Source organism: Hakea prostrata, chromosome 2 (genome assembly GCF_041222555.1).
Source record: "Hakea prostrata isolate BN-2017 chromosome 2, UWA_Hpros_2, whole genome shotgun sequence".
Taxonomy (NCBI): domain Eukaryota; kingdom Viridiplantae; phylum Streptophyta; class Magnoliopsida; order Proteales; family Proteaceae; genus Hakea; species Hakea prostrata.
Genome location: NC_142601.1, coordinates 7,194,260 through 7,217,652, shown reverse-complemented (window position 1 = coordinate 7,217,652; position 23,393 = coordinate 7,194,260). Strand labels below are relative to the sequence as shown.

General features: G+C 37.2%; 2 protein-coding genes across 2 annotated transcripts; both read right to left on the bottom strand.

Moving 5' to 3' along the window:
• Positions 1-10,875: 10,875 nt before the first annotated feature.
• On the bottom strand, positions 10,876-11,557 carry LOC149023534 (uncharacterized). Its single transcript, XM_089142811.1, has one exon. It carries the CDS (start codon positions 11,435-11,437, stop codon positions 10,994-10,996), a length of 444 nt encoding a protein of 147 aa, XP_088998937.1. The 5' UTR covers positions 11,438-11,557; the 3' UTR covers positions 10,876-10,993.
• A 9,000-nt stretch (positions 11,558-20,557) lies between these two features.
• Positions 20,558-20,998, bottom strand: LOC149023533 (uncharacterized). Its single transcript, XM_089142753.1, has one exon. It carries the CDS (start codon positions 20,996-20,998, stop codon positions 20,558-20,560), a length of 441 nt encoding a protein of 146 aa, XP_088998879.1.
• Positions 20,999-23,393: the final 2,395 nt, after the last annotated feature.

Below are 23,393 nucleotides of genomic sequence, written 5' to 3'. Positions count from 1 at the left end.
CGATATATGTTTTGCAAATAGTGTTATGATGTATACTATACTAAAAGATAAAAAATATTTCTCTTATTTGAAAATGGAGGAAGCTAAAGTTCATAAAACTGGTAGTACAAAATTGATTGAAGGCTCTGGAATAGTTAATTTACTGTTACTTAAGAGAACTAAATTGTAATCAATGATGCATTATTTTATAGTAAGTCTCAAAGAAACTTATTAAGTTTCAAAGACATTCGTCAAAAGAGCTATCATATTGAGATTGCATATGTGTAACACCTAGCCCAAACGCCAGCCCGGGGCGGAAGCGGGTTTGTTTAATGTTGACTTTGAAGTTTGACCGTGATTTCAGTTTTACTATCTTTTAAAATCTTAGGAAGATGTCTTTGTGGGCCATCTTAGTAGAAGATATGGTGTTTGACCCAAAACACATGGATATTGATGATAGTGTTTCCTTATGGAAACCTTACTTGATTTGGTGTTGAACTATTTATTTGTGAAGAAGAATTGGTTGATGGACCTAAAGCTTAGTTGGACCGTTTGAAGACTTCCCTCCATACTAGGAAGTAGTACGAGTGTTGAAAGAAGCCCATCCAAAATATTGAAGTTAGGCCCATTAAATCCCTATTTTGAATAAGGTCGGCAGTGGCATTTTGGTAAATATCTGTTTTGAAGGTTTTCAAAAGCTTTATTTCTTTTAATTTAGTGGTAAACTATCCCACCAGTTTCTAAACCTCTTGATAGTGTGGGATCGACCTTTGAACTTCCTCTTTGGCAACCAACAACCAACAGGCGGTGGCGGTTGGTGAAACCCAGAACCTTGAACTCTTTGTGCTATAAAAGGGGAACTCCAAGTGTTTTACCCAATCTATTTCTAAGCCTTGGAGAACGGGGTAAGCCCAGAACCTCCCTCGAAGCAAGAAAGATCCCAGACGGATTCTCACGGTCTCTTCAAAAGGTTGGATGCAACGTCTCTTAATTCATCTTCTTCTACTGATTTCGATCATGAGAAGGGTATTACACAGTGATGACCTCTTCTTTAATTCTTTTAGCCCTAGAGTGAATTCCCCAACACCAGATCTGAAGCCAAGGGATGATCGAATTGATCCACCAAAGCTCTAAGATACTTCCAATTCCACCACTTATATGTGGGGAAGGCCAATATTACCAGACCTTCCTGTGTCCTCATGATTGAGGAGTTGATCCTTGTTTTCTTTGGAACAATTGGCAACCCTATTTTCTATTAATCAGGACCCTCCCCAAAACGATTATAAATCTGCCTAAGGGGAACATCTCCTAGTCGGGGAACACGGATTCTGTTAATAACCCAATGTATGATTTGAATCCCCACAATGAGAACGATCCCATAGTAGACCCTCCAATCCAAGAAATACAAGAGATGTTCCTTTATCTATCTTGGGTTGTTTGTGAGAATTAATTATGGGTAACCCATGGGAGGTAACAACCCATGAGAGGAACCAATATGAAACCCATTGTTTTATCTGGGAAACTAACACCGAGTGATCTGTTTCTCTTTCCCATGAGTGAATCTGATGGTTTCCTTCTTGGGTGATATTTGTGTTAACCAAACGATACTATTTGTTTATTGTCACAATACTCAGGGCCAACCATGGGAGCAAAAAGGGGAAACAACCCGGATAAACCAAGAACCAGTTTGATCTGTAAAGCAATAATGTGTTTTTTTACAAAATTGTAACCATCATCTCTAATCTTATCCGATCACATATTTCTCATGATCCATGTTTAACCTAATTAGGATTTCTAATTATTCTTTCTCGTTGCTTGATTGAGATCGGGAAGAAGATGATGCATCGAAACATCCAGATCTATCCATCGAGATCTAGATCATCATCAGATCAACCAGAAAAAAGAAACAACCAGATTGGAAACCTCTGTAACCAGGGGGAAACTATGGGTAATGTTGTAACAAAACAGATTTCCTATGATTCTGTTATTTCTGATAACAACATCCCTCTCTCCGTGATCATAACCTTCATGAGCCATATGTTATGATGAAACCCTAACCTCTTTGTTACAAACCTATTATGATTGATTTTTGGACATGATCTCCCCCATGTCTCATTTGGGTTAGGTTGTACTTGGTCTTCAACCCCAGAGCAAAGCACCCGTATAGCAATATACATGGGGGGGGCAGTGGGGTTGATTAAACAAGGACGAGGAGGGCGCGGGAAAATGCCTGCGTTGTTATAAATAGCATCCCGCCTATTAACGCATTATTATGTTCGGGATTGCTATTTTGGGCGATTAGGCGGCAGTGGAATGGGGATTAGGTGAAGTGTTGTTAATGATATGAAACCTTTCTCTCTATTCTTGGTGATTGATTAAGGTAATGAATCTCCATCGCAACTCTTCTTTTTAACGTCTAATTGATATGAACCCATCTCATTTTTGTTAGTGGTTACCCAATTGATTTGTTGTACTCCCTTTCCAATGTTCTTGATGAGATCCATCGAAAGAATCGCATTTGTTAATGGATGGATCTAGTCAAGGGGAATGTTTCGGGTAATCCATTATGATAATTGTTAGGTTTCTTTTCACCTAGTGTCTCTTGGAGTGTTAGATTCGAGACTTGGCATGATCACCGAAACGGATTGAAAACGGATGAGAAGCTAAGTTTGGATCCGAACCTCGTTTGGGGCGGCACTAGTGGGGTGAACCTAAGCGAGGCAAGCGAGGGGTTCAGGGCGGTAAGTTTGATTTTGGATTTGTTTTGACTCTTGACTCTTATATTCTTGTAACCCTCTATATAGGTGTTCTTTATTTCAAGTAGAAGTCTTATAATAGTTTGGAATTCAAGTTAGAGGAGTTTTACATAATTACGGGTAAGGACATGTGTTCTTATTTATATGCAATTACATATACATGATGATTGTTGTTCTATTTACTATTCTTTGATCATGTAACTTGCAGAATTGTATAAAGCATGTGAATCTTATTGTACACTTGCTGTTTGTGGTGTTCCTTGATGTACTTCATCTTTTATGATATTGCACAACTGTTCATGATATGATAAAGAGTGATGTAGTGTGATTGTGATGGAAGGGGTATTCCATTGGGATATCTTGGCTTGGGATATCGAAGGCGTGGAATGGGACACATGCTGCGATGTCTCAGACAATCATGATTACTTGATGACATACTTAGGGAGTCTAGAATTGCATGGCTAGGTACCCCACATGCTATTACCCTTTGGCGGGGAATTGAAGCCGGGTGACCCGTGACAATGGTGACGTGACTATGTTTCATCCAACAGCGGTAACCGGTCCGTGCGGAGACTCGGTGGTCCACCGTTGGTCATGTAATGGTAGGGTTGCATATGTTAGGGTTGGGCTCATGGACGTCCAAGGAGCGGACCGGGTGTCGCGTGGAGTCATGAGAGCATCCGCCCCAATAATATGTGGATGACCATAGGGTTAAGGAGTGGAGTCCAACAGAGGTAGCATCCGTGAGGATTCTTACTCCTAGGTTGCGAAGGATCCGAACCGAGTTGGTTGGTGCCATAGGGGAAGTATCTGGACTTCATATAGTATGTTACCATTATGACCTTGCATTGGATTAGAAACCCCGACATGCGCCAATACTCATTGCCAATGGTCGTGGTGAGAGAGTGTTGACTTAACCCCCGCCACGGTTTTGAGAGCCGGTGTGGACTTACCCCCTTTGCCCAGGATTCCTACGGAGGTAACCGGTCCTTGCCGGATCGGAGTGATGAGACTTACCCAGAGGAGGGCTGGTGTATATCTTAAAGCATGTCAGCCAATAGAGACTTGCATAGTTAGATCTTAGTAGCATCATATCGCATATCATCCATATCATTCATATGTGCATTCGTGGATTGTATTGACATATATATGAGAATTGCTTGTCACCGAGTCGTTGGAACTCACCTCATTGTATGTAATATAAACCGACAGATGGTTGCACAACGCGAAAGTTGGAGATGATTCGTATGAAAGAGCCTCATGAAGCCGATGTGGCAAGAAAAGGATACATGAACGCAGAGCATGAGGCCTCCGAAGATGAAGATTATTAGTTGTCGCCCGGAACCAATATACATTGATTCTTGATCTTCCTTGATTCTTCTTGGATATTTATTGGAGTATTTGGACTCGAACATTTTATTAATTATCACTATCTGCTCTTGATTACAGGTATTTGTATTTATTATTATTGATAGACTAAAACCATGGATCCTGTGACGGATCGCACCCACGGGTCGTCGGGCGGGTAACCGGGCCTGGCGGGCGGGGTGTGACAATATGACGATACATATTGCTATTTGGGAGTGGATTTTATATCAATGGATTTTCTACAACTAACGATATAGATCGCTATTTGGGAGTCCTTATTTGGAATGGAAGAACCTAGAGAGCCGATTACAAGTATGTTGTCAACAAAGTGAAAGAGAGGTTGTTTTCTTGGAAAGCATATTCTTTATCTCTTGTGCGTTGAGTTGTACTAGCTAAATCAGTTATCCAAACAATCCCGTACTACATAATGAAATCAATTCCCATCCCGAAAGGAATTCTGCAGGAGGTGGAAAAGGCCATTTGAGCATTTGTTTTTTCATTTTTGAATCATTAAATATAGTATGCACAGCCCGAATCAACATATTTTTGTGTTTTATTCCCAATAATTCTTCCTCAGTTAGGTTCTCGGGAGATACTGAGCACAAAAAAAAGAACTCATCTAGCTAAATTAGGGAAGTTTGTGCAATGCCAAGAAAAATGGAGGTTTAGGCTTAAAAAATTTAGCTATTATGAACAAGGCTTTCATCATGAAGCTAGCATTGAGGGTTCTCCACCAAGATACTATTTGGGCAACAATTTTAACGGAGAAAAGTATGGCTCTACAAGAAGGAGCAATCGATTAAACAGTTTAGTGACTGACTCTCCACTCTGAAAAGCAATAATAAAAGAAGTTGTAACCGTAAAAAAACATTGTAAAGCAATAGTTGGGAATGGTAAGTCTATTATTTTATGGAGGGACAATTGGATAAGAATTAATCCAGTTCTTGTAGATGTGGCTGTTAAACCTATTTCGGTTGATTGGTTTGAAAAGAATTTGCGGTCCTATGTGCAAATTAGTGAGAGGTTGTGGAATGACAGATTTATTAATTTTCTGCCTAATAATATCTATCAACAGATTAAAGCATGTGCCCCCCTTCAGAAGATAATGGTAGTGACAAGTTCATATGGAAGCATTCTTCAGATAAGCGATTCATTGTCCGCATAGCTAATTATGAAGCTATTTCAAATGAACTCACACTGCCAGCTCTTTATTCGTACACAACACCTAATGTGGTTTGGAAATTAAAACTACCAAGTAGATTATGCTTGTTTGCCTGGCTTGCATGCAAAGATTGCCTCTTAACTAATGCTTGAAAAAAATATTTGAAATTCCAGAATGAAGATGGATGCAGTTTCTGTAATGCTGAGGTGAAAGACAATATGCATGTCTTCCAAGACTGTAGTTTTGCTATCGGTATATGGAATCAGCTAGTCTACCCGATTTGTTGAAATTCATTTTATACTTGTGATCAAACCTCTTGGTACGAACTTAACATTTGTTTTTTTTTTGGTAAGAACGAACTTAACATTTGTGAAGATGCTTCTAAATGGTATTCAGGATGGCCAGATAAATTCATCTGTGTGATTTATTTTCTGTGGAACTAGAGGATTAAAGATGTGCATACTCGATTTTGTTTGACCTGGGAATGGGAAGTTAATAATTGAGGATTACTTTATTACAATAAAAGAAGCATGGGAATCTTGCAATGCGAAAGTACAAAAATCACCGAGTATTATAAAGAAGTGTAATTGGTCGAAACCACCAAATGGTTGGTTTAAATGCAATACTGATGTCTCCATTATCAACCAAGGTCAAATTGCTCAAGTAGGAGGAGTTATTAGAGACCATAGTAGAGTCTTTCGAGGTAGATTCACAAAAAAGGTGCTATGTAATGAAGTTCTAGAAGCTGAACTCTTGGCATTGAAGGAAGGATTGAACATTGCTCTCAATATGGGGACGTGACCTATTGAAATGAAATCGGCCTCCAGCTAGGCTATCCTGCTTCTTCGTCCTTATTCAAAGATCCAAAGAAAGTTTGGAACATTATTAATGACATTCGTCAAAGATTCATATCAAACAGACATGTCCCTTTCACCCACATTAGACGGGAATGAAACCAAGTAGCCGATTGGTGTTCAAGGATGTTCTGTGATGAGATGGAAATCCTAAAAATCCTACAAAAACTACCTTAGAAATTAGAGGAACTTCTTCAGGCTGATATGTTGGGTGGGCCAAATTAGTTTACTCTTTATTTTGTTTTCTGTTGGGTCATGCGTGACCTCGTTCTTTCTACCAAAAAAAAAAAAAAAAAACTCTATAAAATAAAATTTGAATTTTACATCTGGGTCCTTTTGCTATGTATAATAAGATGTGATGACTATTACAAATGCCACTAGCAGTGTCGAACCGTGATCTCTTCACTAAGAGGTACCAGACTACCAGTTATGATTGATTGAGCTACTTTTGATGATACATATTCTTCTTTTTGGTAAATGCACATTTGTTACATAGAAATTCTATGAAGTTTTGATGTCTTTTGTTAATCTAAAACTTTATATGATGAAAATACTCTCATTTTTAATGGTTTTAAATTCACTTTTATCCATTCATGGTGTGAATAAAAGTGTGGAGGGATGAATATCTATAAGACTTTTGATTTGGAGGGTGCAGAAACTTTGGGTTCAATTCGGATGGGTTGCATGTAAGAAACTCATAGAATAAATAGTCTTCAAGATTGTTTATAAGGATTCCAAATCTACATGAGTGTCCTTGAACACAATTAAGACATTCATATTGAAAACGTTCTTGATTCCATCTAAATGCTACATACATTCAGGTACATGAAGATTAATTCATTGGTTTCTTATGTCTACCACAACTGTGATAGCTAAACTCTTGATTGAAAAGATCTTCATTGAAATGGATGTTATGTATGACGAGTTTAATGCCATTATTACTATAAATGTGAGTAAAGATAATAAATATTTATGTTACAATTTACTGTTAAAAAGAAGTTGAGAACAATGAAGAACCAAAACCCAATACCTTTCACTTATAAATAAAGGAGTTCTTCCAAAACTAGCACAACAAAGAACTCTCAGTGCCAAAGGGAGTAGCAGAGAAAGAGAGAGACGAAGACAATGGCTTCCAATGGAACATGGATGAAGGTGGCAACTATGATGATTTTGACACTCTTACTAGCTAACCATCTAGAGAAAGCTGATGCACTTAATTGGTTCGATTGGAACAAATGGAAGAGAGTGATAAAAGATTACTTCCCATGATTTTGTCACTCTTACTATCTTCTTGTTTTGTGTAACTGATCACAATTGCAAACACATTTTCTCATGTGGAAAAAGTCTATTTTATGTTGCAGAAAATTATAATGTATCTCTTTTCCTTTAACTTTCCACGATAGCATTGACTTGTTATGAATAAAATTATGATATTCCTGTTCATTTTTTCTGTTTTGAAGTTATTGTGTATTTTATTTTAAATTCTAGGGAAACCACTTTTACTCTGAAATAAGACCCTATTTTAAAAGATAACAGATATAAAGTAAATTACTTGAATTTCCTCTACCCTTTTGATAATTATATACGAATTTGTCCATGCATTTTGCATCACTTAATCCTAGTTCTTTAGTATTAATATATCCGATAGATGGGGGTTAAATTTAATGCAAGTTAGGTATGATGAATTTATTGTCACTAATGCTATAATGTGTAAGTAATAATACTTATTTATTAAAGCCCCTGATAAGAGTTCAACAACGTTGTGGTTTAATACCTTTACTACAATAAATGTGAGTAAAGATAATAATACTTATGTTACAATATTATTATAAATGGCATTACCATTCACATATAAATAAAGGAGTTCTTCTAAAACAAACACAACAGAAAACACTTAGGCCTAGAGATGGGGACAATGGCTTTCAACAGGACATGGATGAAGATGGCAATTATGATGATTTTAACACTCTTGTTAGCTATCCATCTAGAGAAAGGCTGAGGCACTGATTAATTGGTTCGATTGGGATAAATGGAAGCAAGTTATAAGAGATTATTTTTAGAATATCTTCTAGTTTAATGTAAGTCATCACAATGGCAAATGCATTTCTTATGTACAGAAAGTCTATTTTATGTTGCAGAAAAAATATGTATTTTCTTGCTTTTGATTTTCTACAATAACATCAACTTATTCTAAATTATGATATTTCTACAAAAAATAATAAAATTGTGATGTACAAAAGCAAGTGTGGTTTCCCGTCTCTCTTAGGGGTCTAAGTTTGGCCCTGACGGCCTTGACCTGCCCCTAAGCCCGAATAAGGCTTGATCAAGATTTTGGCCTTGAGGGCGGATTAGGGCCAAAATGTTTTGGCCCTCACTAGGGCCAAGGGAGGGCCTAGGATTACCCTTTGGCCCGTCGAGCTTATCCCGACTCATCCCTGATTTTTTGCCTTGACCCTAGCCCTGATCCTAATCCTAATGTTGACCATGATATTTGATCTCAATGAATTAAGAACATGGACAAAGATAGGACTAAGAGGGGGCCAAGTATAGGGCCGATCAGGACTAGGGCCAAGTATAGGGCCAATGATAGAGCCAATTAGGGTTAGTGACAGGGTCAATCAGGGTGGGAATGGGCTTGGCTTGGCCTTGTAGGGCTTAGGGCCAGGAACAATAATCTTTGGCCTTGAATTAAGGTCAGTGTGGGAATGAGTTTATATTAGAATGCATAGGGCTCGACTTGGGATTGCAAAAGCCCTGCCCAGCCCGACTCTATTGCAGCTCTAGTTTCCCTTTCATTTTTCTCTTTCCAAGTTATTGTGTATTTTGAATTGGTTAACTTGTACTCTAAATAAGATCCCCTTTTTGAAGAACTAAAAGATATATAGAGTAAATTACTTTTGATAATTATCTGAGTCTGTTCATACATTTCTAAAAAATAAATAAATTTCTTCTATTTTTACATTTAATCCTATGTAATATTCTCATCCCTTATGTAAAAAAAAAAAAAAATTGCAAAGTTCCGAAAAAAAGAACAAAAATTCTAGAGAAACGGTAGTGCTATTGAAAGTTGTAGAGGATTAAGGTTGAAGATAGTCTAGGGTTCTTTTTAAAAAAAATTGGCCTTGGGTTTTTCAAATGAAAAACATTTAAAGAAAAGGTATTTAGGGGTTTTTGGAAAATTTCAAGCTAGGATTAATTATATACAATTTTCGCTTTATTATCTACTAGAAATGAATTTGCTTTATTTTTGTGCAAAAGATCCCATCACGTCTGGGCTCTGTTTGCCTCCTCTCCCGTCCCTTGATTAGCCATTTTCCTGCTTCATCTCATTTCAACCACACTAATCGGTCTCTTCACTAGATGCAAGTAATTGAAACCAAATATCAAATCCAAAATCGAACAAAATTAATATATATATCACTCGAGACATTATCCGGTTTTGTGATAAACTTGTCAATTTTACCAAGAAAAGCCTCAAAGCATTGTCATCATCAATTCCATGGAAGAAAAGTGAAAGCTAGCCATTACCGAATTATTTCACAAACTCATCTAGACCATATAAAAGTGATATGAAGCTATTTTCAAAGCATCAAGGCTCAAACAATTCATGGCGGAGTTGAAGAAAAACTCAGTAGCTTCACATCTATTGTTAGCAATTCATGGCGGAGTTGAAGAAAAACTCAGTAGCTTCACATCTATTGCCTAACAATAGGTCTCAAGGTATGCTTTTTATTTTTTATTTTAAAACATAAAAAGTAATGTATAAAACAACTTATTTTAATTTATTACTGATAAACATTCTCTTGGTACCACCAAAAAATTAACTCGTATATTTCTACTTGTCACTCGTGCATTTCACATAAAACTTTACCGGACATATAAATATGCCACTTATCACACAATCCCTTCACACTCCCTTTGCCCCTTGTGAAAATTTCAACAACAACGAACTGCAATAATAAGATCAATTTGCCAAGCTTCAGTAATTATCCTTTTTACATCATAATGTAATATCAATCTCTTATGTATGTTATAGAAAAATTTTGAACTTGTTTTGCTCGTCAAGTATTATTACCTTTAAAAAAAAATTCCCCAAATTCTTTGGTGAATTCACAATTCTCAGAGCCCACTAATTGCGTAGTAATAAATCCACTAAAGGCCTTGTTAAGGTTTGAAAATCTAAGCCCAAGTTCGGGCCCAGTAACTTGAGCGTAGCCCATTACCCATTAAGACAGAGCCCACTAATCGCGCCCAAATTCGCCGCTACTTTGAATCAGGTTGAAGAATTAAATTTTCAATGCCACCCCCGAGTTATTATTCAATTTATCAATTAGAACCCTTGGTGGTAAACATATATCGATGACACATCTATTGGTAGAAATCACAGTTAAATGCTGAGGTAAGCAAGTTAAATTTTTCAAAAGACAAGAATAACCTTGAATAAAAGATCTTAGGCTTGATTCGTTTCTTCATCTCCTTCTATCAGTTGGAAGATATGATTAATGAATAGTAATTTTAAACTAAAGATGTGGAGATAATATTGAAAAGGGAAGGTTGTATATAGCTGAATGGACATGTGAATATGTTAATTAAACGGCTCTAAATTTCTACTGTTAGATCTATTGACTAAATCTAAATTATCCAATAAAATTTCGGTGATATTAGGTTAAATTTAATTAAACATTAAATAATGGGAGGAAAAATATGAATTTTATTGGACGATTTATATTTAATTTAACAAATCTCACAGTGTAACTGAGAAAGATTTTTCGCAAACAAAGATGATTTCTTGTTTTAATGGCATAAAGTACTTCATGAGGAGTCATAAATACCACAAAATGGAATCGAACTAAAGAAAGGATTCCAAGAACAAATCAAGCATCAGGTTGAACAGAATTTGCTCTTTTGATGTTAGATCTTCGAGTGATCACTACATAGTAGATACCTATTGCTAGAAGCACTGCAAACACAATACCAAGAACAATGCCAGCAAACCCACCAGCTCCCACTCGACTTCCGGTTGTAGTCTTGGTGTTCAAGTCGTTGCTTTTGTGTGCTTCAGTCGACTTTGGAACAGCTGAAGCAGAAGAAAATATTGATAGAGGCATCGGTGCGGCAGCACAGTCAGATTTGACACAAGGGCTGTGAGCAGTACTGTTGCTGGGGTTTAGGCTATTTGGGTGGAAGAAGTCATATGCAGCTGGAGAGGATGCTGTAGGGTTATTGTAGACAAGCCCATGAGGTGCTCGACCTTGGGCATGAACCAGAGAGAGAAGAGGAAGAAGAAAGAGGAAGAAGATCTGTAAATTTGCCGACATTGCTTTGTAATTCCTGAACTACTGTGGGGTTTTGATGGATGCTTGTGATGGGTTTTTATAAGAACTGTGGAAGTCAGATGTTGCTTGGTCTTGATGTTCTTGTTGCTCAAGACTGTTTGAATTTAGGGGAATAAAATGTCTTCTTTGTTATCCGGAAGAGCGATGATGAGTAGTAAATTTCTGAAAATGTCTTTTCATCAAAGGTCAACTAACCCACATTAATAAGAGACTAGTTGTTGTTGTTAACGCATTAGGTTCTTTAATTAGTCTCATGATTGGTGTCTCTACTTGCTTGGTTTTCTTACCCAGAAGAAAAAGAAAAGAGGACTTGCTTGCCTTAGCAAACAGATATAATGAAATCAATACAAAACCGATTAACAAAATGGATCATTACCAGAATCTACCTAAACCAATATTTGAAATCATGAGTGGGCTCAGCATTTCAAAGTTCCATGCATGATTATCCCTACATTTAATGAGCAAAAGGTCCCACACACACACACGCACGCTTCCTAACACTCTTTCTCCTGTCTGCCCTGAACTATATTGCACCTCCATGCAGTTCTTGTTGCAGGCTTTTCAGCCCTTCAGTTCTCTCTTGTGAGTTGAGAGTTGAGAGAGAAGTCTTCAATAAAACCCTGGAGCGTAGACACGAAATTTAACATTTAAACAAGATTCTTGCTGTAGCCATTAAGATGGCATACGTTATAATCCTTCTCTTCCTAACTTTACTACTCTGGTGTTGCGACCTGATCGATATCCTACTTTGAGTGTTATTTGAATTCTTTTTCAGAGTCTAGTTTTAATGACACGCACATTGAAAAAATTTCTTGCTGAGGATCCTTTTTTGCCACTTGGCCATGTCAGCTGGGGCTGGAATTTGCTTTCTTAACACATGTCAATTCTTAGCCCAATCAAAGTTTGCTTAAATGGAAAGTAAAGCATTAAGAAAGTTTAAGGACCAGCATGAGTGTGCAGATCACCCAAGGAGTTGGATGGAGATACAGGGAAGGGCACCATTACATGGAAGTCTAAATGATTGATTTTGGGTCTGAAAATTTTGTATTCATGTAACCTAGGGATTGTTGAACTCAAATCACAAAAAAGAAAAGAAAAAATGAAGAAGAAAAACTCAAATATTTTTGTTGCTGTGATCTATTATGCACAAAAGAGACCATTTTACTCAAAAAACAGAGACAAGAATAAACTAAGGAGAAACTTGCTAACAAACCTCAACAACCCATGACCCACACAACTCCACCAAACTCAACTCCACTATATAATTGATTCCTACATCTCAGGACTTCAACTGACTCCTACATAACAAGGACTCTTCTTAATTAATATAAAACGTAAATAATAAAATATCTGCCATGCTGATGTTGGCTATCTTAACACTCCCCCTCAACATCAGTTCTCTTATTCTTTATCATGCCAAGTTGCTTACAATAGCCCTCAAACTGGTTACCACCTAGACTTTTTGTAAACATATCTGCAACTTGTTCTTCAGATTTAACCAGCTTCAGCTCAGTCTTTTCTTCTAGAACTTTTTCCCTGAGAAAATGATAATGCACCTCCACTTGCTTAGTTCTAGCATAAAAAAGCACCTCCACATGCTTAGTTCTAGCATGAAAAGCTAGGTTTTCTCTAATCTTATTGCTGATCAATGATTGTCACAATGCAGATGAACTGCATATTTTGTTTGTTCATGCAAATCCTTTAATAGCTGCATAAGCCAACTGCACTCCTGAGTTGCCATTGCTGCAGCTCGATACTCTGCCTCAGTTGTTGACAAAGAAACAGTTGGTTGCCTCTTGCTGCACCATGAAACCGTGCCTGATCCGATCATAAACATGTACCTAGCCTGTAGTTGATCTCCCAGGCTGTGTTTGTTTGCAAAGGTGGAGTGGAAAAAAAGGGTGGAAAAAAATAATGTGGGTCCCATGTGTAATGGGGTGATGATGGAAAAGAGAAGGAAAGGAAATGAAAGTGTAGAAAAGTATTAATTGTGGGTCCCACATTTTACTTTTCCATACTTTTCCACAAAAATCCCACATTTTTTGTGGATTTTTGAAAAGGCTTGGAGTGGGGAAAGTTGGGTTGCTTGCCATTGATGGGTTAGTAAAGCGGTTAAAGACCCAACCAACCTCCCACGGGGAGGTCCTGATCCTGGGTTCGCACCCATCCGGCAGCATTAATGTATATCCCATCCCCATATATAAAAGTCTCTAATCTATACTTTTGGGATTTAAAGGAAAAATAAGAAAAATTTGATTTTTTCAAGAATTTTCTCACCCCACTTTTATTCCAGCAAACAAACGCAGCCCTAGTATCATGATCTCATGTGAAGTCTGCATCACAAAATCCAACTAACTTGCAGTCTTCATCTTTCTTGTATTCAATACCATAACCAAGAGTATGCTTAACATATTTTAAAATCCTTCGAATTGCTTCAAGATGAGGTTTCTAGGGAATATGCATGTATCGACTCATAACTTCAACTGCAAAAGAAAGATCTTGGTCTTGTTGAAGTTAAATGAGTTTTTTACATGAGCCCCCTCCATTTTCATGGGAAACAAACAACACCCCCTCTAAAATCAAAACCTTGCAAATACCCCCTCCACAATTAACCCCGTTACTTAGGACTGTTAACTAATTTTAATATGACCATATTACCCTCAAATATGGTAACGTTTGAACTTTTTATTTTCAAGAGTTTTTTATATGAGCCCCCTCCATTTTCATGGGAAACAAGGCGCACCCCCTCCAAAATAAAAAACCTTGCAAATACCCCCCTTCACCGGAAGAACATTTGAGGAGAAGCAATGCGTACCTAACTTGCATTTTTTTTTCTTCTTCTCCTCAATATGAGGTACGCACTGCTTCTCCTCAAATGTTCCTCCGGTGGTAATCGTGGGCGTTGATTGGCAGTAGTGATGACAGATTACGAGATATCGTGAGTAACTGTGAGGAGTGAGGTGGTATTGCTTTGAAAATAAATAGTTCAAATGTTACCATATTTGAGGGTAATATGGTAATATTAAAATTATTTAATAGTCCTAAGTAACAAGGTTAACGGTGGAAGGGGTATTTGCAAGGTTTTATTTTATTTTATTTTAGAGTGGGTGGGCTTTGTTTCCCATGAAAATGGAGGGGGCTCATGTAAAAAGCTCTTGAAAATGAAGTTCAAACGTTACCATACTTGAGGGTAATATGGTCATATTAAAATTATTTAACAATCCTAAGTAACGGAGTTAACGGTGGAGGGGATATTTGCAAGATTTTGATTTTAGAGGGGGTGCGGTTTGTTTCCCATGAAAATAGAGGGGGCTCATGTAAAAAACTCAAGTTAAATAAATTAGGCTTCCCACCAATTGTCTATACATTATTACATCTTTCAAATCTTTTCCTTCCATAGCACACAACTTTGCAGTTGGCTCCATAGGTGCTAAACTTGGCTTGCATTTAAGCATCCCAAATTTCTTTATTAAGTCTCTGGAATACTTTTGTTGATGGAGGAATAAACCATTGTCAATATAATCAATCTCTAAGCCAAGAAAATGCTTTTAAGTCGTCAAAGTTCCTTCATCTGAAAATGTATGGCTAAGTTCTCCTTAATTTGAAGAATTTCTTTCTCCCATCCTCCTGTAATAATCAAGTCATCTACATATACAAGCACAAAACTATCTTTCTTTCATTATCTTTAACAAATAAACTAGAATCTGCAGATATCATCAAGTAGCCATTATGAGTCATAAATTCACTGATTTTGCCATACCAAGTTCTTGGCGCTTGTTTTAAACCCTATAGCCTATAGTGCCTTCCGCAGTTTACACACATATTCATGTTGCACTTTCACTTTGAAATCCCATTGGCTGATTCATATTAATCTCCCCATCTAACACTCCATGCAAGATGGCGTTCTTCACGTCCTTTTACCATAGGTTCCATCCTTTGCTAGCTGCAAGTGCGAGTAAGATATGTATTGTTGTGAACTTTGCAACTGGACTAAATGTTTCTTCATAATCTAGTCCATATTGTTGCGAAAATCCACGAGCTAGCCATCGAACGAGCTTCGTACCTCTCAATCGACCCATTTGTATGACGCTAATTTATTCTATAAACCCATTTGCCGGATATAAGCTCCACACCTCTTGGTTTTGGTACAAGCTCCCAAGTTTGATTTCCTTTTAAGGCATCAATTTCCTCCATAGCATTTTTCCATAAGGGATATTGAATTGCTTCTTCATATGACTCTGGTTCTTTTGCTTCTTCTATTGCAGCATCAACTTATTTTGGATTAGACCTCCGCATTCTTGTGGATCTTCTAAGTTGGGCTGTAGTTTGTGCTTCAACTCCTTTGTTTGTTTGTCCATAAATTCCAGTTTGCCAAGGATTTGAAACTTCTCCATTTTCAATGTCACCACCAATTGCTTCTTCATTTCAGCACCACCTCCATCTAATTGAATTTGATCAAACTCAAACCTTGTTGTTAAAGCAATCTAGATGGGGGTGAATAGGTTGCAACTAGTGGATTTGCTTAATTTTTAGGTTTAATTGCAAATACAAGATAAATTGTAAAGTTCAATGAGATTAAGGTAATGCAATCAATCATAAGATAAATATTTTATATTGGTTTGACTTTGCAAGTCTACTTCCACTCCTCTCTTAGCCTCAAAAAAGTAATCCATTAGTGATTCTCTTTTAATACAATGAATAAATATCAAACCCTTACAATCTATATTCAATAGGACAAGAGCACCCTTTATCAATTCTAATTAACCTAGACTAGAATTGAACAACAATACAATATAAGAGATGGATGATATTATCTAATAAGGGGTGTGATACTTTACCCATTGTGTGAGTGTGATGCAATGATGATGAGTGCTCAAGTGGAGAACGAATACACTACTAATGAAGTATCAATGATCTTCAATCACTTCAAGCTTTACTGCAATGACTTTGCTTAACAACTTTGGAATGTCCTTCAAAGTTGAGAGAAAATATAATCTCCATTTTCTATTCCTCAAGCAACCATTTATGTGGAGATAGCATAGGGCTCGACTGATCAACTTACTTGCAGAAACATCTCTGTTGTAACTATAGTTATTGACGTCCAAACTGTAGAGCTCTGCCTTCAACTTGGTAGTAATATTCTTGTTGTAAGCATTGTTCGGCACAACCTTGAAGGTCACCTTCGTCAATGATGTGCTTTTTTTTTTTTGGATAGAAGAAAAACTTAACATTAAAATTAAGACTGAAAGCACTTACAAATACTATATATTGTTCTATTACAGTTATCCTATAGAGTAGCTGCTATATTCGCATACTTTTCAAAATAAGTCTGGAGCATTGAATTTGAGATTATATAATATTTCATTAGTTTTGTTAACCTTGCCAATTCCATTAACATAGATAATTCCCCAAGAGACCATGTTTCTCTTGAGGGCCATGGTAATAGATTTGCTATTTGGGATTTGTTTGTCCAAATTTCCAAGCACATCTTCTTCCACTTTGTCCATCCCCTGTTATATTCCAAAAAGCATAGTCTCCAAAATCCCCTTCACTTTTCCTTTGAATCAGGTGAAATCCCTGCAGTATTTGCGCTCATGAGTTAGAATTACCCACAAAAAAACATGATAATAATGAAAATTAAGAATGTTTTAATTCTGAAGAATTCAGTGGCTTTTCAATTTAAAAGTAGAAAAAAATCTCATAACCATTGTTATGGGTTTTGGACACTCTCATTTTTGGTATAGTTTTAATGGGCAGATGCTCATATATGGACTGAAAAACAAGGGTAAGAATGTCATTTAAATTAAGATATTAGAAAAACATATACTTCCATTAGATTCGTTAAAAAAGCTTGAATCCCATTTAAATATATTAAAAACTATTTACCATTATTCACTTATTATTCATATTTTTCTGGACGAACACCTCACAATCCCTTGGGCCCTCTCCCCAACTTCCTTCCAACCCTCTGTAAAGAAAGGTGTCTAGTGAATCGTCAGTTTTCTTCCAATCGTGTTACCCTAAATACCTCTCATCTGCTCTATGCTCCCCTGACGGCTTAGGTTCAAAATTCCCTACACTGTCAGCCTAGGAAAGCATGCCCATTGGTGAATGAAAGTCTAGTATTTTTAAAGAATCTAAAATATTCAGGAGGCCTGCCCACTCGTTCTTCTTCAATTAGACAAATTGCAAGATCTATATAGGCCGGTATATATTGCCTCTTCAACTCTTCAAATACAGGCAAGCCCACTTCAGCCTCTGTCTACTAGCTGCGTTTGTTTGCTGGAATAAAGGTGGGGTGGGAAAACTCTTGAAAAAAGTGTAAGATTTATTACTTTTCTCTTAAATCCTAAAATTGTAGAATGTTTAGATGCTTGGGATCGGAAAGTGAGAGACAAGCTTCCTTGATTCAAAGAAGTTTGTCTGGTGAGGTGGCAGCCAAATCTTCCCACCCCATTGCCTTTTAAAACTCTACATATTTGATGGGATTTTGTGAGAAAGCTTGGAAAAGTAAAAAGTGGGACCCATAACTATTATTTTTCCACAAAATCCTTTCATTTCCTTTCCTTCTCCTTCACCCCACTACACATGGGGCTCACATATTTTTTTTCCCACTCCACCTTTGCAAACAAACGCAGCCTTAGTGATACATGAACCTCTCAATGCCAAACATCATCCAATTTTGCTGCTCATATTGTGTCTCAACTAAGTGTATTGTGGCTCAACCAGCACCTTCTAATGCTCTACCTCATCAAAGATTTGCCCTCCATGCTTATCACAAACAACTTAGTCACCTACGTGCACAATTAATGGTATCCATTTCTGCAAATTTATCCCAACCAGGTAACTCCACAGATATAACATGTATTGATTGTCCATCTCTCTTCCATTCTCTATAAGATAACATCATTTTATAACCGGAAGGGGGGGGGGGGGGGAGAAAAAACATAAAAAAAACAACTTAAGTAATTACGTATATATTCAATATGATAACATACTTCTTATTGATGCCTTTAAATGTTATAAATAAAACTAATAAAAGACAATAACATACCTATTACATTTATGACTCTCTTAATAAGAAATTGAAAACGTACCATCGTTCATAATACTATAAAAAATCTAACCATTCTAAAGAAATACACAAGAAAACACACATATAGGACTAAGAACAATAAGAGAGAGAGAGAATGGGTTCTAATGGGAGATGGAATCATCTGGCAATTGTAGTGGTTTTAGCAATTGTAGTTGTTAGCCATGTTGTTGAGAAAGCTGAAGGTTTCAATTGGTTTAATTGGAAAAAATGGGAAAATGTCATTGACACGTGGATGTCGGGCTCACCTGTTGAACCTGAGAGATGGCATCATCATACTGTTTTTCATGCAGTTCATGCACCTTCCTCGTCGGTTTGGGCCTTAATCCCTTAATTATCATAGTCCCACTTATCACACAATCCCTTCACATGCACTTTCTCTGCCCTGGCCAATTGAAAATTCAACAACAACTTAACAATCTAAAATAGTAAGATCGATTCAAGATCTCAAATGTTGTTATGGTTCCTCCTTATGTATGTGTTAGGAAAGTTTGAAATGCCAGATCCAACATGTTTTGCTTATTATTATTTACCTATAAAGAAAAATTTCGCCAAATTCTGTGGTGAATTCACAATTCTCAATGCCCATTATTTCGTAAGTAATAAGTCCACAAAAGGCCTTGAGCGTAGCCCATTATCCATTAAAACAGAGCCCACTGATCTTGTAGTGATAAGTCCACCAAATGCCTTGTTGAAGTTTCAAAAATCCAAGCCCAGGTTGGGACCCAGTTAGAACGAGGTTCAAGAATTAAATTTTGAAGGGAAAATTTCAATGCCACCCCATGAGTTATCCAATTTAACATCCAAGCACCTTATATGATGAAAATATATCAATAAGATTCCTATAATTGGAAACCACAATTAAATGCTGATGTAAGGACTAAGGAAATTAAATATCTCAAAAAGATAAACAAGCTCCCTTGAGGATGTAAATTGTGGTGCGCTCAAGCTGGCCCGGATGAACCTCATATCCAACCAAAATAAAAAAAAATCTCAAAAAGACAAAAATAACCTTGAATAAAAAACTTTACACACAACTCATTTCTTTGTCTTCCTTTACCGTCAGGTATTGCTTCTTCTTAATTCTCATAAAATTTGGGAGATAAGATTTTTTTTTGGGGGGGGGGGGGGGGGGGGGGGGAGAGGTAAATTGAGAGATATGATTCACCGCTAGCATTTTTCAATTTAGGTTGTGTAGATAATATTGAAAATAGATAAATAAAAACTAATTGAGACTAATGGTGTTAGTAATAAAGGTAAAAAATGAGTCTTTTTAATCATGGCCCACTTAACTGATTATGGCTTTCAGCTCCTCCACTATGGTGTGAGGGCTATTACCTATCGCCTTAAGCCATCTCTACTATGAATTCTGGTCACCATTATCTTTTGCTCAATTGGGTCTCCAAATTTTGTTTTAGAAACCGCTAAATCTAGAAAAGCGATGGAAACCTGAGAAGGCTAAGAAGGAATGTGGTTCTATAGCCTTTTGAACTTATTAGTTTCTCTAATTTACCAATAAACGACGATCCCAAAAAGTAAAGATAGACTGTGAATTAACGTCATTTGATTTCTAGCAAGGGAAGGGATGTGGTAGTTTCCAGAATTCCAGTAGTGGTGGGTGATTTTTTTGCAAGCAAAATGAAGGAAAGAGACAGGTGAAGGGGAAACTAAGGAGAGTGTGTGTGAATTAGAATGGTAACTTGCTTATATCACTTTACATAAGGGCATTATGGTCATTTAATATTTTAAATTTAAATTACTTAACAAAAACTAGGCCATTCTGCCAAGTGTGTCATAACCAGTAATTTTGAAGTGGGCCCCCAGTAATATTTGGCCATTAAGAAAGGTGCCTAGAGTTTCATTGCCACTTAAGTAGGCCATGATAAAAAAAACTCAAAAATAAAATTTAAAAATAAAAAAAAAATGAAAAAAATTGTGCTCATTGAAGAAGTAAATCAGACAGAATTTGCTCTTTTGAATCGAACAAAAGAAAGGATTCCAAGAACAAATCAAGGATCAGGTTGAACATAATTTGCTCTTTTGATGTTAGATCTTCGAGTGATCGCTACATAGTAGACACCTATTGCTAGAAGCACTGCAAACACAATACCAAAAACAATGCCTGCAAATCCACCAGCTCCCACTCTACTTTCGGTTGTAGTCTTGGTGTTCAAGTCGTTGCTTTTGTGTGCTTCAGTCGACTGTGCAACAGCTGAAGCAGAAGAAAATGTTGATAAAGGCATAGGTGCAGCACAATCAGATTTGACACAAGGGATGTGAGCAGGACTGTTGCTGGGGCTTTGGCTATTTGGATGGAAGAAGTCATAAGCAGCTGGAGAGGATGCTGTTGGGTTATTGTAGACAAGCCCATGAGGTGCTCGACCTTGGGCATGAACCAGAGTGAGAAGAGGAAGAAGAAAGAGGAAGAAGATCCGAAAATTGGCTGACATTGCTTTGATAATTCCTGAACTTGTGTGGGGCTTTTTTGATGATGCTTGTGATGGGTTTTTATAGGAACTGAGGAAGTCAGATGTTGCTTGGTCTTGATGTCCGTGTTACTCAAGACTGTTTGAATGAAGGGAACAAAATGATGGCAATGGAAGTAGTTTTTTTTTGTTATCCATCAGAACAATGATGAGTGCCAAATTTCCCAAAATGTGCTGTCATCAAAGATCAACCAACCCACACTAATAAGAAACGCTTGTCTTAACAAACAAATGATGAAATCAATAGAAAACCCATTAACAAAATGGATAAATACCAGAATCTGCCTAAGCCAACATTTGAAACCATGAGTTTGGCTCAGCATTTCATAGACGCATGTATGATCACCCCCACATTCAATGTTTAAAGGTCCCACTGTCTCGGAGCAGCAGAAGTAAGAAACATCTCTGGTGGTGGCCCAGTTAACATTAAATCAATTATATCAAACACACACACACTTCCTTACACTTTCCCTTGTTTGCCTTACACTGTACTTCACTTTCATGCAGTTCTTGTTGCGCGCTGAGTGGAAAGGATCACCAGTATTTTCAACCCCTCAGTTTTCTCTTGTGAGTGTTTTTTTTTTAATACAATTTTTCTCTTGTGAGTTGAAACTTAAGATAGATGTTTTCAATTCACTTTCATGCAGTTCTTGTTGCAGGCTGGGTGGAAAGATCACCACTATTTTCAACCCCTCAGTTTTCTCTTGTGAGTTGAGACTTGAGATGGAAGTTTTCCTTAAAGAGCGGACACCGAATTTAACAGTTACACAAGATTCTTGGTATAGTCATTAAGTTGGCATGATGCATCTCAAATAGGTGGTTAACCCGTTCTGGATTGTTCATTTTTCCGGGTGGGAAATGAACTTACTTGAATTTAAAGTCACGAGTCACTTTAGAGCCTAAACTTTCTAGAAATTGTCCTCTGAATATTGAAGTTCCTAATAAATGTTCTATAGAGAAATTGAAAAAAAAAATAAATTTATTAAATACAAATTTTACCATTTACTCAACACTAGAGTAGAGCTAGGATTCAATATCGTGAAGGACCACAATGAACTTTCTATGCATTATTTTTACCTTTAAAATCTTCCGAATAAAATTTTTTTTGGAGGGGGGGGGGAGAGGGGAGGGGCTGATATATTACATTGGAAAGATGGCCAAATGACCAAAAAAATAGAAGAAAAAAACAGACCAAAAGGGCATTTATTAAAAAATTGAAAAAAAAATGGGGTGGGGGGGGGGGAAGGGCACGACACCCTGGCCCTAGGGTAGCTCCACCCTTGGCTCAACATACTATCTTTCATTTCAAGGCTGTATCTTCTTTTTTCTTCTTCCTTTTCTCTATGGTGGGGTGGGGTGAGGCAAGATCTAGATCCTCTTTGACCTATGCTGCCCTTCGTCTTGTCCATTCGACTATCAGAGAGGCGACATGTTGACTAGTAAAATTACAATTGTCAAATGATTATAAATCACTCTTTTAGAAAACATATTAACTTTGTATTAGACATTTTTAAATGGATTGATTCCTTTTTAGACTTACCATTCGACATATGCAATCTTACCAGTCCACCCGTTGCCCATTTGACGGCCAGACGGATAGGACAAAGAGCAATGTGTGGGACAGTACGTTGATGATCCATATTTGGTTGGGGAAGTTGTTTTTTGGTAGAAGTGGGGGCAGTTATAGAAGCCATAGTATTAGCCAATCCGAATCCTCTCAATCTCGCATTGCCCTCCGTCCTATCCATTTGATGGTTGGATGGTTGATGACTTGACGCATGAACTACTTAGTTGCAACTATCAAATGGAAAGGTTGAAAGAGAACCAATCTGTTTTCAAAAGTCGTGATTCCTCTTCATCAGTTGGTTTCAATTAAACTGGTCCACATGTCGCCCATTTGATACGGTTAGATCAACATGGACTGAGGTCAATGCGAGAATTAATAGAGTTTCTACAGGACATTAGGGTTGCGAGCATGAGTGGAGATCCTTTCCACCCAACTGCCCCTCCTCCCATCCTCCCACGCTCATACATGGGCCTAACCGTGTACCATGGACAAATTTGTGTCAGCCCAACTGTGAGGGTGGGAGGATGGGGTCGCCAAGGTGGAGAGGATTTGACTCTCAAGCATCTATATATATCTAGTTCCTATCAAAATTGATTACAAATTGCACAAACCTTTTAACAAAGTGCTTTAGCTTTTCGTCTTACATAAAAATGACTCCCTTGATTCTCAACTTCCGTTTTCTTTATTGAATGATGGCATAAATTAAAATTGCTCTACTACTGAAGTTGTTTCCAGCTTAAGAATCTACACAAGAATTCATCTCGTTTACGTTAATCCCCTAGTCTTTTCAGT

Bases quoted from the DNA above. Each gene is read 5' to 3' on its own strand.
- LOC149023534 (XM_089142811.1), bottom strand. From the start codon at position 11,437: ATGTCGGCAAATTTACAGATCTTCTTCCTCTTTCTTCTTCCTCTTCTC.
- LOC149023533 (XM_089142753.1), bottom strand. From the start codon at position 20,998: ATGTCAGCCAATTTTCGGATCTTCTTCCTCTTTCTTCTTCCTCTTCTC.